Here is a 15638-nt window from a genome sequence, read left to right as displayed (position 1 = left end):
CTTCTAACTTTGAAACCTTTCTGATCTATTTTAAGAAATTTGAGTTTCCTCAATTTTCCTACTTACAATGTGTGACAGGTACACAGTAGCTGTTCTTTTCAATGCTGCATTATCACATGATCTTTCTGAATATATTTGAAGTGGTAATTAGGGAATCTATGTGAGTTAAGATTCACTAGTCAATGTGGAAATAACTGAAGTGACAATCAAATGAACAGATGCTTTAAGCCATAGCTAAGTTCCACTAGATGTGAGCTATAAAAACCAAGGCACATACAGGTACTCTGTTGGTGCCTGATATATATATATATATATATACATATATATACATATATCTTAGATTTATCATAACGACACAACAAGTAATGTGGAAAATATCTTAAAATTGAAGAAATATGATGTTTTAACTGGGGGGGAAATGGGATCTTTCAGATGAATTTCGTAATCTTATGTTCTTTTTAAGGCCCCATGTAACAGCAACAATAACAACAAACTGTATATAAAAAAAAAAACTGGGGGCCAGGTGGTGGCGCACCTGGTTAAGCACATACATTACAGTGTGCAAGGACCTGGGTTCGACCCCCGAGTCCCCATTTGCAGGGGGAAAGCTTCACAAAGCAGTGAAGCAGGGCTGCAGATGTCTCTCTGTCTCTCTCCCTATCACCCGCCCTCTTCCTTCTCGATTTCTGGCTGTCTTTATGCAATAAATAAATAAAGATAATAAAAAACTGTATATAGGTATATAAAACTGAAAGTTCACTTTTTGTGTGTGTGTTTTTTCCCATATAGTGATGAAATAATCAATGTTTTGTTCTCCATAGAACTACTTTCTGCTTTCTTCTTCAATGGATAAAACAGTCAGGTTATGGCATATTTCCAGAAGAGAATGCCTTTGCTGTTTTCAACATATAGATTTTGTTACTGCCATAGCTTTCCATCCAAGAGTAAGTAATTATTTGTAAATTCTTTGTTATACTACAAGGAAGGTGGTGGAGCTTCTTTGCTCTGGATGACATTTGGACTATAGGAAAAAAAAAAAACATTAATAGCTACATAGTTAAGAACCACTTAATTAATTTAGCATTTTATTTTGCCTTAAATATGAGAAAGAAATGGTAGGCCATATGCTTTGCTTGTATGGATCTCTTGGTTCAGTCCCCAACACCAAACACCAAAAAGAATTATGAGAAAGGAATATATATATATATATATATATATATAATCACTAATAATAGGACTAGAAAAGTCTTCCCAAATCTATAAGACATACGGAGTATAAATAATGAAATAAATTATTCTACTAAGTATGGGTGATATTAGAGATGGAGGAAGAACATGAAATAGCAAGCAGATAGATATATGAGAAAAGGAAATAGATAGGGATAATTGTGAGAAGACTGAAGAACAAAAAGGCAGGGGAAAGGATAAAGAAATAAAAATGAAAATGCATTGCAAGATAGACTGCATTCTTGATGTTGAGAAACAGTGTTAACCTTGAAATAATTTCTTACTAATATCCATTACAGAAAATCCTTTAGTATCTTTCCTCTGAAAAGAAAATCTTTGATGGGCTAGCAGGGTAGTTCACCTGGACAAACTTGTTTGCTTTGTCACGTGCACAGCCTGTGCTCAAACCTGGTCCCCATTGCAATGGGGGAAGCTTTGGTGCTTTTCCCCTCTGTCTCTCTATTGGAAATTTAAAAAAAGAATGAAAATATTGCAGATAATTTCAACCAAAGGAGGAAACTCTGCTGTTGTGGAACTGCAGGCATATCTGATGTCCTCATAGGGTAAGGCCACTGAATTCACAGGCTAAATTTGTTTTAGCTTTTTGCAATTATAAACACAAGGGAAATCACATGCCAGTGCTATTTGGCTAACTAGGTTGAAATAAGTAGAGGACTTAAGCTGGCCCTGTATTGAATTTCCTTCCCAGTGTTAATTACATTTCTAATGACATTCTCATCTCTGTATGTTTAACACCCATTGTCTTTGTAATGAGATGTTTCAGTTACATTTATATTTCTTCCTGGCTTCCTTCCATATTAAGGGCACCACTGTCTCAATATAATGGGCTGTCAGAAAATTCATGACACTTTTTTTTTTTTTTGCTTAAAAAAACATTGGGAATGTGGCCTGGGAGGTGGTGAAGTAGATAAAACAGTAGACTCTCAAGCATGAGGTCTTGAGTTCAGTCCCCGGCAGCACAAGTACCAGAGACATGTCTGGTTCTTTCTCTCTCCTATCTTTCTCATCAATCAATAAATAAAATCTTTAAAAGAAAAGAAATAAAAGAAAAACATGGGAAAAATGCATCAAGACTTTTCCAACAATCCAATAATTTCCCTCCCTGGATAGACTTATGAATCAAGCAGTAATAATTTTGGATCCTTAAGAGACTTGGTTGAGATCTTTTAAAAATTAAAAATGTCTGATCTATCTTGCTAGGAATTACAACTTTATTAAATAATGTCACTTGGAAGAAAGCATAGCTAGAAAGAAATATCAAAGTAGAGATACATTCACATGGGTACACACATGCATATATATAAATTCTGACTGTCAGGTCAAGATCAGGTATTTTTGTTTAGCTCTTCTCTAATAAATGTTGAGGACAGCCTGCTATACCATATCCATAAAAGTGACTATCATGTGTACCTTGTCCTAGGCAAGCTTTATAGGTGAGTAAGAATAATCTTGGGGGGGGAGAATGTTTCTTGTTTTGCCACTGCAGTTATTTCACCTTAAATTCTTATTTTTTTAAAAAAATATCAGTTCTGCTAGTGGTAAGATTGGTTTAGTTTAGAGCATGAGTTTTTTATAAAGTTCATTTATTAGTGATTTAATATTGATTTAGATAATAGGGGTATAAGTCCATAGGGTTCCCACTGCCAGAGTTTTGTGTCATCATCCCGCTACTGGAAACTTCAGTAGTTCTCCCAAAGTCACTGATAGGGGCTAATTATAGAACTATGGACTTCTTAACTATAGCATTACTGACACATACATACATACATATATGCATTCCTCTTTTGGAGAGGAAGAAAAGTCAGCCCTGTTCATTACAGAATGCTTATTAACAGCATTTCCAGCTGTGGCAGCACTAGATGCCAGTAGCATATGCCGTTCTCCAGTTAGGACCACCTAGACATTTCTTGATGTCGCCTGTGGTATCAGGAGAATACTCCTGCTGAGAATCCCGTTTGCGGTAGAGAATTTCAATAGTGAAGTAGTTTTTCTGCTGGTGCTAGAGTTCCCCCAAAATGACTGGTTCTATGGGCTAACTTTATCCAAGTGTTGCATGTATCCCAGAGGCGGGTAGGGCAAAGCATACCATTATAGGATGGTGTTTCCCAAAGAATGTTATTTGAAGGTTCTAGCCCGCCTTCCTCTCTTGGCCCCCAACCCTAAAGTCTGTGGTTATTAAATAAGTTGAGGACCTCTACTTACTTTATTTCACTCCCCTTCCGGAGATTCAGAACTCATATAAACTGAGATTCCTGTTTACTTCCTGTGATCCATAATTTAGTGTAATCTACACCTCCAAAAAAAGGGGTTTTAAGTCTATAGCAAAGTAGTTAGAAATTCAGTTCTCCAAAACTTCAGTAGTTCTCCCAGGCTTTTAAAATTTTTTATTTATTTTTTATTTTATTTTTGAGAGAGATGCAGAGAAAGACACAGAGAGAAACACCAGAGCACTGCTCAGCTCTTGTTTATGTTGGTGTGGGGGGATTGAACCTGGGACTCAGAGCCTCAAGCATGAAAATCACTTTGCATAACCATTATGCTATCTACGCCCACCCTCTTTTTTTTAAATCCGTATTTATTTATTTATGTATTGGATAGAGACAGCCAGAAATCAAGAGGAAAAGGGATAGTAGAGAGGAAGAGAGTTAGAGCGACAACTGCAACACTGCTTCACCACTAGAAAAGCTTGCCCCTTGCAGATGGGGACCAGGGTCTCGAACCCAGGTCCGTGCACATCGTAACTTGTGTGCTCAGCCAGGGGCACCACCAGCTGTCCCCCAAGTTTCTCATCATTACTATTGTTGGAGACAAAAATAACCCTTGCTTGAAGAAAAAACTGCTGTTTTTGAAATAAGATCTATTTGGAACATGACTTATAATTGATTTAATGTGCTAACTTGCTAATAAGATTTCTTCTCAGTGTGGTAAATCGAAAGCTTTTACTTTTGCCACATTTTTAGGATGACAGGTATTTTCTAAGTGGGTCACTGGATGGAAAGCTCCGCCTTTGGAACATACCTGATAAAAAAGTGGCTTTGTGGAATGAAGTAGATGGTCAAACAAAACTGATCACAGCTGCCAACTTCTGTCAGAATGGCAAATATGCAGTGATTGGAACATATGACGGCAGATGTATTTTCTATGATACAGAGGTAAATATCTTCCATATGTAAGTTACATAATTGATGACTTAGTTCAGCACTTCTTTTTTTTAAAATTTTTATATTTATTTATTTTCCCTTTTGTTGCCCTTGTTTTTTATTGTTGTTGCAGTTATTATTGTTGTTGTTATTGATGTCCTCATTGATAGGTAGGAAGGAGAGAAATGGAGAGAGATGGGGAAGACAGAGAGGGGGAGAGAAATATAGACACCTGCAAACCTGCTTCACCACCTGTGAAGCGACTCCCCTGCAGGTGGGGAGCCTGGAGCTGGAATCGGGATCCTCAGGCCGGTCCTTGCGCTTTGTGCCACATGTGCTTAACCCACTGCGCTACTGCCTAACTCCCTAGTTCAACACTTCTTAGATGAGTTTTGAGCAAGCTGGTATATCTATCCTCTCTGAATTTTAAGTTTTCTACAAATTGGGGCAAGTAACATCATGGTAGTCTGCAAATTGAATCAAATGGGGAGTAACGCAGCGGGTTAAGCACATGTGGCACAGAGTGCAAGGACCGGCCTAAGGATCCCAGTTCGAGCCCCCGGCTCCCCAGCTGCAGGTGGGTCACTTCACAAGTGGTGAAGCAGGTCTACAGGTGTCTATCTTTCTCTCCCCCTCTCTGTCTTCCCCTCCTCTCTCCATTTCTCTCTGTCCTATCCAACAGCAACAACAGCAGTAACAACAATAATAATAACTGATAAACAACAAGGGCAACAAAAGGGAATAAATAAACAAAATGGAATCAAATGAACATTGAGGGCTTTGTTTTCTGATTCAGAAATTCTTATTTTGCGATCTCTTATTTTTAGCATTTGAAATACCACACACAAATACATGTTCGATCTACCAGAGGGCGCAATAAAGTTGGAAGGAAAATTACTGGCATCGAGCCCTTACCTGGAGAAAATAAGGTACTAAGAATTCAAACCTAGCTCTTTACACACTTTAGATCAACTCCATAAAGTCAGGAGGTTTCCTGTTTTGTTTCTTCCTGTGATGCCAGAGATAAAACTGTGGTTCTCCCACAAGTACTCTACCGCCAAGCATCCTCCCAGGCCCAATTTGTACCGCATATTTTGAGAGAGCGACCAAGGAATGCTGAGCTGTTCCTTCATCCATGGAGTTCCGTTTGTTTTGCTTTTGGCGCCCTCCTGTGGTATAAGGGATCCACCCCAGGGCTTCACATGGAAGAATGTATTCTACCCACTGAGTCACTTCCCCGGCCCGATTATTGGAACAGAGGAAAAGTCATGATACATTTTTTTTTTGCATAGAAAAAACACATTGTAGCTTTTCTGACAACCCATTATTTATTTTAAATACTTATTTATTATTTATTTTGGATACAGACAGAAATTGAGAGGGAAGAGGAAGATAGCAGAGGAGAGACAGACACACACCTACAGCCCTGCTTCACCACTCATAAAGCGTACTCCCTGTAGGTGGGGACCAGGGGATTGAACCAGGGTCCTTTCACATGGTAATATGCAGTCAAGTGCGCCACCACCCGACCCCACATATTTTGTCTTTGTTGTCCTCAGATACTAATGAGGACTGAATTCTACTTCTAGCTGCTTCCCTGGTCCCTAAAAGTTAGTGCTTAACATGGTGGCTAAGAATATATTTCCCTTTATATGAAATACTCCTCCTAGTTTTGAAGAATATTCTGTATACGTTAAATCTTTATTATATAATAGCTAGGACGCAACATAGTGTTGAAATATTTTTTTTCTTTTGATCTTCTTTTAGATACTAGTAACCTCAAATGACTCCAGAATCCGACTATATGATCTTAGAGATTTGTCCTTGTCCATGAAGTATAAAGGTTATGTCAACAGTAGCAGCCAAATCAAAGCAAGTTTCAGGTAAACTGGCAATGAAAAATTCCCCCAAACAGATTTTTTTCTCTCTCTTTTTTCTGTTTTCTTCTTCTTCTTTATCCTCCTCCTCCTCTATGTCTTAAGTTTATATAGTATTTTTAGTTTCATTACATTTAGAGATCACGTTAACACCCAATACCTATTCACCTGCATGGTAGATAGAACTACAATTATCCTTGTTCTATAGATGAAGAAGTGAAGACCCAGGAGATTAAGTAATTTGCCTGAAGTGACACTGGTAGTCACACAGTCAGTATTAAAAGGCTCCTGACTTCACAATTTGCACTATTGTTCTTTTTTTTTTAAATCTTTTAAAAAATATTTATTCCCTTTTTGTTGCCCTTGTTGTTTTATTGTTGTTGTAGTTGTTGTTGTTGATGTCGTCCTTGCTGGATAGGACAAAAAAATGAAGAGAGGAGGGGAAGACAGAGAGGGGGAGAGAAAGACACCTGCAAACATGCTTCACCGCCTGTGAAGCAACTCCCCTGCAGGTGAGGAAATGGGAGCTGGAACCAGGATTCTTAGGCCAGTCGTTGCACTTTGCGCCACCTGCGCTTAACCTTAACGCTGCGCTACCGCCCGACTCCCTGCACTATTGTTCTTGATGTAAGTTCTTGAAGAGGAAGCATACCTCCTACCCACCATGTTGGTCTTTATACTTTTTATAATAGAGGCTAATAAAGCATTTTAAACATCTTAAAGTACAGTATCTTGCATTTAGATCTTTACATGTCAGTACTATTCAAACTTCATTTGGGGGTCAAAGTTCTCTTGAAATACCTGCCTCTTCTTTCTTATAACCCTTTCTCAATTAGTTCTTATTTCTTCTTGAATAGCCTAGTGATCACCCAGTATTTCAATTTGTGGAGTACTGTTTCATTCCATAAATGGAGGTTCTTTTCAGTGTGGGTTAACCAGCAGGAGAATTACCTAGTTCTTTGAAAATACTGGTGCTTCCGTCCCCCATGTCAGACTTATGCTTAACTTCTAGAGTAAGACGAGGAGTTTATATTTCAACAAGATCTAGTATTTTCTTACGTAGTTTTTAAAGTAGAAAGCATTGGAAGAGGGAAATCCAACCAGAAAAATAAAAATACCAAAACTTTTTTTTTCTTTTTTTTTAAATCAAATTTAGCCATGATTTTAGTTACATCGTTAGTGGCTCAGAAGATAAATATGTTTATATCTGGAGTACTTACCATGACCTAAGCAAGTTTACATCAGTTAGAAGAGATCGTAATGACTTTTGGGAAGGCATTAAAGGTAAGTAAGTGCCTACATTTGTGTGTCTTAATAGTGAATAAAGGAAAAGCAGAGATGTACCAAAAGTAAGTTTGCATTTGTATTCTTTTTTTCTATTTTAATGTTTTATTATATTTATTTTATTGGATAGAGACAGCCAGAAATCAAGAGGGAAGGGGGTGCTAGAAAGGGAGAGAAGTAGACACCTGCAGCCCTGCTTCACCACTTGCGAAACTTTCCCCCTGCAGGTGGGGACCAGGGGCTCGAACCCAGGTCCTTGCACACTGTGATGTGTGCGCTCAACCAGGTGCACCCCCATATGGCCCCTTGCATTTGTATTCTTTCAGAGAGTTTATCAATTCTAAGTACATTTTCTTTGTGTTTAGTCCTATTTGTTTGATTTTTTTTTTCTATACCAAGGTAGAACTTATACATGCCTAGCATTTGAGAAGTCATAGAATGTCAGAACTTTAAAACAAAGGCAACAAAATGGGGGGGGAAGCAAAAATAAAATAAAATAAAAAGAATGTCAGAATATATGTTTGGGTTGTAAATAGGTGTTAGATATTTATATGTTAGCTTTAAAAGATATTTGACAAATGGCTTGCACTGTTGTCCTTTTTTGCATATTATACTTTGTATTGATGTTTAGAACTAAATTTACAGTAACCCTGAAGTATACATTTTTTTGCCCTCTAGCACACAATGCAGTTGTCACATCAGCCATCTTTGCTCCCAACCCAAGTTTGATGTTATCTTTGGATTTTCAGTCAGAAGGGAATGATAAAGGCGAAAATGCTGAAGTTTTAGATACAATGTCCTCAGGTAGGTTCTCCATATTTTGTTTGTCCTTCATTTCCTTCTGGTTACCACTTAGTGACATCACTGACTCATTGTTGGGTATTAAGAAATTTTCATGAATATGAAAACTATGTCTTGTTTAGAGCATAATGTTTGCCAGATAGCTATTTCTGAATATTTCTGTAACATTTAAATTTTGGTTCTTTCACATTCACCTGGGAAGTGAAAAAGGAAAATCAAAAAGTTCATGGTTTTTTATTTTATTTTTTTTATACCAGAGCACTGCTCAGCTCTGGTGTTTGGTGGGATTGAACCTGGGACCTCAGAGCCTTAGGCATAAGAGTTAGTTTGCATAAACATTATGCTATCTCTCCCACCCAGCAGTGTTCTTTTCTGTTTGCTGCAGATTTGCAGCTTCTAGAGATAGATATTTATGAATCTGTATGTTCTTGTCATTTCCAACAAATGCTTTGAAAACAAACAGTAGCTTGCTTGATTAGGAAAGGGGAAAACAAAACATGTATACCTAGTATCGAAAAAAGCACACACACACACACACACACACACACACACACACACACATCCAAATATGGTAAACCCATATAACTTTGGATCTGTTTGTAATAAAATAGGTTTTGATTACTAGGATCAACTGAAAAATAGCTTCTTAAGTCCATTTTCTCCTTCTGGACACTACAACCAGGCCTAACATTTAGAGTTATAAAACTACAATATATACAACGTGCAAAGCGTTCTCCTAAAAATATTGGAATGCTTGGAAATGCTGAAGCGTTATTTCATTTACTCTTAAGTAATTTCCCTTGATAGTTGCACTGCACACCATTAAATATAGTATTTCTTTCGTCCATGATGACACATTTTGAGAGCAAAGATGAATTTAAGCACAGCACTTCCCTTAAGGGTTTAGAAGTAAACCAAGTCAGAATTAATAAACCTTTACTAAATTATTACTTAGAAATATTTCTCTTCATTTTCTTTTCTTTATCGGAATCAAGTCCAGCTTCTCTCCTCAAACGTAAGCCATTTATGGTTCTTTCATCAGAGAGAAAGGGAGGGAGAACCAGAGTACCATTCTAGAGCATGCAATGCCAGGGGTCTAACTTAGGACCTCAAGCTTGGGAGTTCACCAGTTTATTCAGTGTGGCCTCACAGGTCATGATATCTTTTTTTATACTCTATACATTTCCCCTATGCATTCCATAAAAATTATTTTAAAACAATTTGAAGAAAAATAAAAAGTATATTTTTAAAATTTCTCAAGACCACTAAATTCATATAATTAGCATATTAGTGATGTTCAGCTAATTCATTCAGTCCTTTTTAAAGGAGCATGATTTTTTAAAATCTTTATTTTTTTTTAAATTTTTTATTTATAAAAAAGAAACATTGACTAAACGATAAGATAAGAGGGGTACAGTTTCACACGATTCCCACCACCAGACTTCTGTATCCCATCCCTTCCCCTGATAGCTTTCCTATTCTTTAACCCTCTGGGAGTATGGACCCAAAGGTCCTTGTGGGATGCAGAAGGTGGAAGGTCTGGCTTATATAATTGCTTCCCCGCTGAACATGGGTGTTAACAGGTCGATCCATGCTCCCAGCTTGCCTCTCTCTTTCCCTAGTAAGGTGGGGCTCTGGGAAAGAGAAGCTCCATGACACATTGGTGGGGTTGTCTGTCCAGGGAAGTCTGGTCGGCATCATGCTAGCACCTGGAATCTGGTGGTTGAAAACAGAGTTGACATACAAAGCCGAACAAATTGTTGACCAACCATGGACCTAAGGGCTGGAATGGTGCAGATGAAGAGTTGGGGGGGGGGTCTTTTTTTTTGTAGATAGCTAGTAGGCATATTTTAGTTATATTCCAAAGGACCTGTGGCTATACTAGTGGGTTTTTGTTGTTGTTGTTGTTGTTGTTGTTGTTGTTGTTGTTTTGCCTGAGCCTAAAATCTGCTATGCAGGTGGATCCTAATTATTGTCTGGGGAGATGATGTCATGGCTGGCAAAAGGACCAGAGAGCTGGATCAGGGAAGAGAGTAGCTCCCAAATATGGAAAAGGGGGTATATTGTTGACTGTAAACCCCATCGATTTGATGTGATCTGGGGCCCATATTCAGCTGAGGAGCCTGTGTGACCTCTGCATCCCTGTAGATCTGAGCTCACATTCTGTGGTCATGTAGGAACGTTTCAAGCTGCCCCAATATCAGGACCCTTCTTCCTTATGTGTAGCATAGAGTATATTGTCCAGCCACCCTGTGGAAGATGGAACATTCTCTACCATTATTGATCCAAATTGAGAGAAAGGTCCTATGGGGGCCCACAAAGGGGTCTATTGTGTTGTTCCTGATAGAAATGACCAGTAACAATGGAGATAGGGATTTATTCGCGGTCTAGGCCCATCATGTCTGTTTGGGAATCTCAGGACTCCCTGATTATGGCCCCAGCTAATGGGGTGGCCTGATAGTGACTAAAGAGTCATCATTAAAGTATGCCAGTCTCTTGCCCTTATTCAGCTTTGCAGTCCTTGCTTTGATGAGGTTAGCTTTGGAGTGAGTGAGAGAACTGTAATAGGAGTTAAAATATTTATTCCCTTTTGTTGCCCTTGTTGTTTTATTGTTGTAGATATTGTTGTTGTTGTTGTTGTTATTGGTGTCGTCGTAGTTGGATAGGACAGAGAAATGGAGAGAGGAAGTGAGACAGAGAGGGGGAGAGAAAGACACCTGCAGACCTGTTTCACCGCTTATGAAGCGACTCCCCTGCAGGTGGGGAGCCGGGGGCTCGAACCAGGATTCTTATGTCGGTCCTTGCACTTTACGCCACCTGCGCTTAACCCACGGCACTACCACCCGACTCCTAGAAGCATGATTTTTAATGGATCATAGTAGGATTTATGCCTGCTGTTTTAGATCTTTCTAGGTGTAATTCAAGAAGAAACCCTTAAAAACAGGATATGAAATCATAAAATATATCTGATTCACCTCTTTATTCTTGACACATTTAACAGTTCAAGCTTCTGTTTTCTTCATGTGTAAAATGGTGCCGGTACCTAGTTTACAAAGTTTGGATAAGAATTAAAGTTAACTCACGTGAAGCACCTGGCAGAAATGCTTAGCATGCATATAATAAATAGACATTATGATGAGCATCATTATTGTTATCTTCATCATGTATGTCCATGATGAATATTTCTCTACCCTCTCTCACATCCCTAAGTCCTTTTCTTCTTCCTGCTGCATAGCACTACTTTGAGATAGAGTAGTAAAAAGAGTAGTAAGAAATGTTTAAAGTTGGACCTGCTATACTGCAGCGGGTTAAGCACAAATAGCGTGAGGTGCAAGGACCAGCATAAGGATCCCGGTTCGAACCCCTGGCTCCCCACCTGCAGGGGGGTTGCTTCTAGGCAGTGAAGAGGTCTGCAGGTATCTATCTTTCTCTCTCCCTCTCTGCCTTCCCCATCTCTCTCCATTTCTCTCTGTCCTATCCAGCAAGGACAGCAATAACAACAACAATACTAATAACAACAACAATAAACAACCAGGACAAAAGGGGAAGAATGCCCACCAAGAGCAGTGAATTCGTAGTGCAGGCACCAAGCCCCAGCAATAGCCCTGGAGGCAAAAGAAAGAAAAAAGAAAAAGAAAGAAATGTTTAAAGGCTCGGCAGTACTGCTTTTGTTCAGCAAATCTTAGTGAAATCATTTTGTCCTAATTCATTCCATGTATAATATTTCAATTAAAGTCTGAATTTTTTCCTTTTCTTACTAGTAAGTCCTTTATAAGTCTATAGTTTTTGCCTATGAATTTTGTTAGCTTTTTTTTCTGGCAAAACTAAGAGGTGAGTATTTTTTTTTGCCATTCAGCATAACTACGTAGCTCTTCAATGCAAGCTGTGAGGCAGAAAACACTGTCAGCATTCACAGAGCAATCGTCTATCATTTCACAGCAATTTCGCTCTGTTGCTGTGTAGTAAGTATTGCTATCGAGCTCATCAGGGACCCCTGCTACCAGCCGATTCTCCCAGCTCAGCTCATCCTGCCACTGTTCCAGTCATAGGACCGGCAGCACTTTAGTTTCTCTCCATGAAATGAAAAATTGGAAAACTTAAGGGCCTAGGCTTCTAGGGAGCAAATTCAGGATTGTAGGACCCACCTCCCCCCAAAGGCTTATAATCATAATCTCTCCCCAAACTAGAGAGGTAGCAGTTAAGACACCGTAAGTGGATCTGAGCCTCAGAGCCCAGAGGGGCCGCAGTAGCATAACGGGTCTGGAACTGGAGACTAGAAGGAGAGCAGGGAGGGGCTTCTTCCACGTTAAAGTGGAACGTCATGAACACGTGACAGTTGTGGCACCAAACCTTATATTCCTTCACAGTTAACTTAAGAGCTGTTTCTTTTATACTTTTTTAAGGTTTGAAGACAGATAACACAGAAGTTCTTCTTTCTGCTGACTTCACTGGAGCAATTAAAGTGTTTATCAACAAACGGAAAAATGTGTCATAATTAATTTGAAACGAAATTTAAAGTAAGCATATCAGTAAGTTTCTATGTGTATCAGAGGAGAAAAATAGTATAGTATTTCAGGCTAACATCCTTTTAAAAGTTTTATTGGAAGTTGTTCAAATATAATATATTTTTTGAGAGGCAGTGTTATAATGATCTAGTAAACCCTGGGCTGATAAACTAGAAAGGAATGTGGTTAGAATAACATTGCCAAACATTAGGCTTTACATTTTGTTATGTTTGTGTTTTTGTTATATAATTGTGAACATGCACATGTTTCTGCATGAAATATATATTAATATATTAATCATATGTGTGTGCCTTTTGGTTACATGCACTAAATCTAACAGAGTTAAATTATTTCAGTGGCTCTTTTGGCCTCTTATTGTGGGGTGGGGGGGAGTTTTGTTTCTAGCTTAAACAATTTCTTTTGCACAAAATTTCATTTTTAAGAAAAAAATGGTATCTCCTAACTGAGTTCTTGTTTTGAAAAACGTTATATAGGTTTTCAGTAGGTCAACAACTATGTGTAAATGTTTTTTTTTATGAATTTCTCAATTTGGGGACAAGATTTTTTTTCTTGTGGTCTAAATTGTATACTTAAGATTCTTTTGTTTGTATGTGTGTGTAAATATATATATATATATATATAATTTTTTGCCACACTGGAGCACAATGTTTCTATGTAAAGAATTGTTTTCATTCTTTATCCATGAGCACCAGGCTTTGCTCAGTTAAAAAAAAAAAAAAAAGCCGCATCATGGAGTGAGTCTTCTTTTTTACAAAGATGTAAAAATGAACTGTTTACATTTTTTAAAGCATTGTAGTTTAAAAACAAGTGAGCTGTTTCATTTCGTGTTGTTGGATTTGAAAGCCTTTGTAAATACTGATATAATGTACCAATGAAATGACATCCGGGGCAACAGGACCCTGATCATGTTGTTGACGGTTAACCTATGTTTCTGAAAATGCGTATTATTATTAAAAGGCAGTTGCCAACACGTGTTAAACATGTGAGTTTATTTTCAGCCAACTTGGCGAAATGGGGAAATGTCAGAAAAATAATATCTTGTCTTAGTCTGGGGATGTCTACTGAGAGGGGATTTTGGTTGAGATGTTTTTGTTGTTGTTATTGTTTGTTTTTACCAGAGCACAGTTCACCTCTGGTTTATGATAATGCAGGAAATTGAGCTTGGGACCTTGGAGCCTCAGGCATGAAATTATTTTTGTCTTACCATTCATTATGCTGTTTGTTCTTTAAACAAAAAAAATGATGAGGGGGGTTGTTTACAGTCAACAGTAAATAGAGTTGTTGGTACATATGTAAAATTTCTTTTTCCTGCAAAACAGTCTCACCTCCACCCCTGCCTAGGTCCTAGGTCCTCCTTCACCACTGTGCCTCAATACCTGAAAGCCCCCCGCCCCCGACACCCCGCCTTTACTTTGGTGCCAACCAAGTCTGAGTTCTGCTTTGTATTTCCCTTTTCTGTTTTTATTTCTCAACTTCTGTCTATGAGTGGGATCATCCCATATTCATCCTTCACTTTCTGGCTTTTATCACTTAACATGTGTCCTTCAAGCTCCATCCAAGATGAGGTGAAGAAGATGAAATCATTACTGTTAATAGCTGAGCTGTATTCCATTGTGTATATGTACCACAACTTTCTCAGCCACTCATCTGTTGTTGGACACCTAGGTTGCTTCTAGGTTTTGACTATTACAAAATGTGCTGCTATGAACACAAATGTGTTCATAACATGTACATAAATCTTTTCAGATGGGTGTGTTTTCAGGGCCCTAGGGTAGGTCCATTTCTAGTCTTCTAAGAGTTCTCCTGACTGCTCTTCACAAGGGTTGGGCCAATTGACATTCCACCAGCAGTGCAGGAGGGTTCCTTTGTCCCCCCAACCTCTCCAGCATTTGTTGTTCCAATTGTTTGTGATGTATGACAGGGATGAAGTGGTATCTCATTGTTGTCTGTATTTGCATTTACTTGACAGTGACTTGGAGCATTTTTTAAAATATTTATTCCCTTTTGTTGCCCTTGTTTTTATTGTTGTAGTTATTGTTGCTGTTATTGATATCGTCGTTGTTGGATAGGACAGAGAGAAAAGGAGAGAGGAGGGGAAGACAGAGAGGGGGAGAGAAAGATAGACTTCTGCAGAGCTGCTTCACCACCTGTGAAGCGACTCTCCTGCAGGTAGGGAGCCAGTGGCTAGAATCAGGATCCTTGAGCTGGTCCTTGCGCTTTGTGCCATCTGCGCTTAACCCGCTGCGCTACCGCCTGACTCCCAACTTGGAGCATTTTTTCATATGTCTATTGGTCTTTTGGAGCTCTTCTTTAGTGACTATTCTGTTTATATCCTCTCCATTTTAGCATGAGGTCACTTATCATTGCTGAGTTGGATGAGCTCTTTATATACTTGAGTTATTAGCTTCTTGTTTGATGTATGGCATGCAAAGATCTTCTCCCACTCTGTAAGAAGTCGCTTTGTATGGGTCTTGGTTTCTTTTGCTGTGCAGAAGCTTTTTAATTTGATGTAGTTGCGTTGGTTGATCTTTTAATCTTCCTTGCATTTGGATTTCTACCACTGAAGAACCTATAAAATGTAGATGGAAAAGAGTTCTGCCAGTTTCTTATTTTTGCAGAGGGATCCCAAACTATTAAAAGGAGAAGAGTCTCTACAACAAGTGGTGCTGAGAAATTGGCTTGAAAATGCAGAAGAATGAAACCGAGCCACTACATTTACACACACACACACACACACACACACACACGCACACACATAAACT

The 15638-nt window shown here is 38.6% G+C and overlaps 1 protein-coding gene across 2 annotated transcripts in view; it reads left to right on the top strand.

Moving 5' to 3' along the window:
* The window catches only part of WDR44 (WD repeat domain 44), a 103138-nt gene extending 89283 nt beyond the window's left edge, over window positions 1-13855 (top strand). For both annotated transcript variants that reach the window (XM_060183098.1, XM_007530394.3), the window contains 7 exons: window positions 822-944; window positions 4209-4400; window positions 5216-5317; window positions 6156-6271; window positions 7422-7549; window positions 8228-8353; window positions 12754-13855. In XM_060183098.1, the coding sequence (XP_060039081.1) occupies window positions 822-944; window positions 4209-4400; window positions 5216-5317; window positions 6156-6271; window positions 7422-7549; window positions 8228-8353; window positions 12754-12845 (879 nt within the window). In that variant the 3' untranslated portion in view covers window positions 12846-13855. The remainder of the gene's footprint in view (window positions 1-821; window positions 945-4208; window positions 4401-5215; window positions 5318-6155; window positions 6272-7421; window positions 7550-8227; window positions 8354-12753) is intronic.
* The last annotated feature ends 1783 nt before the right edge of the window (window positions 13856-15638 follow it).

Source organism: Erinaceus europaeus, chromosome X (assembly GCF_950295315.1).
Source record: "Erinaceus europaeus chromosome X, mEriEur2.1, whole genome shotgun sequence".
Lineage (NCBI taxonomy): Eukaryota > Metazoa > Chordata > Mammalia > Eulipotyphla > Erinaceidae > Erinaceus > Erinaceus europaeus.
This window is presented reverse-complemented; position numbering and strand designations above follow the sequence as displayed.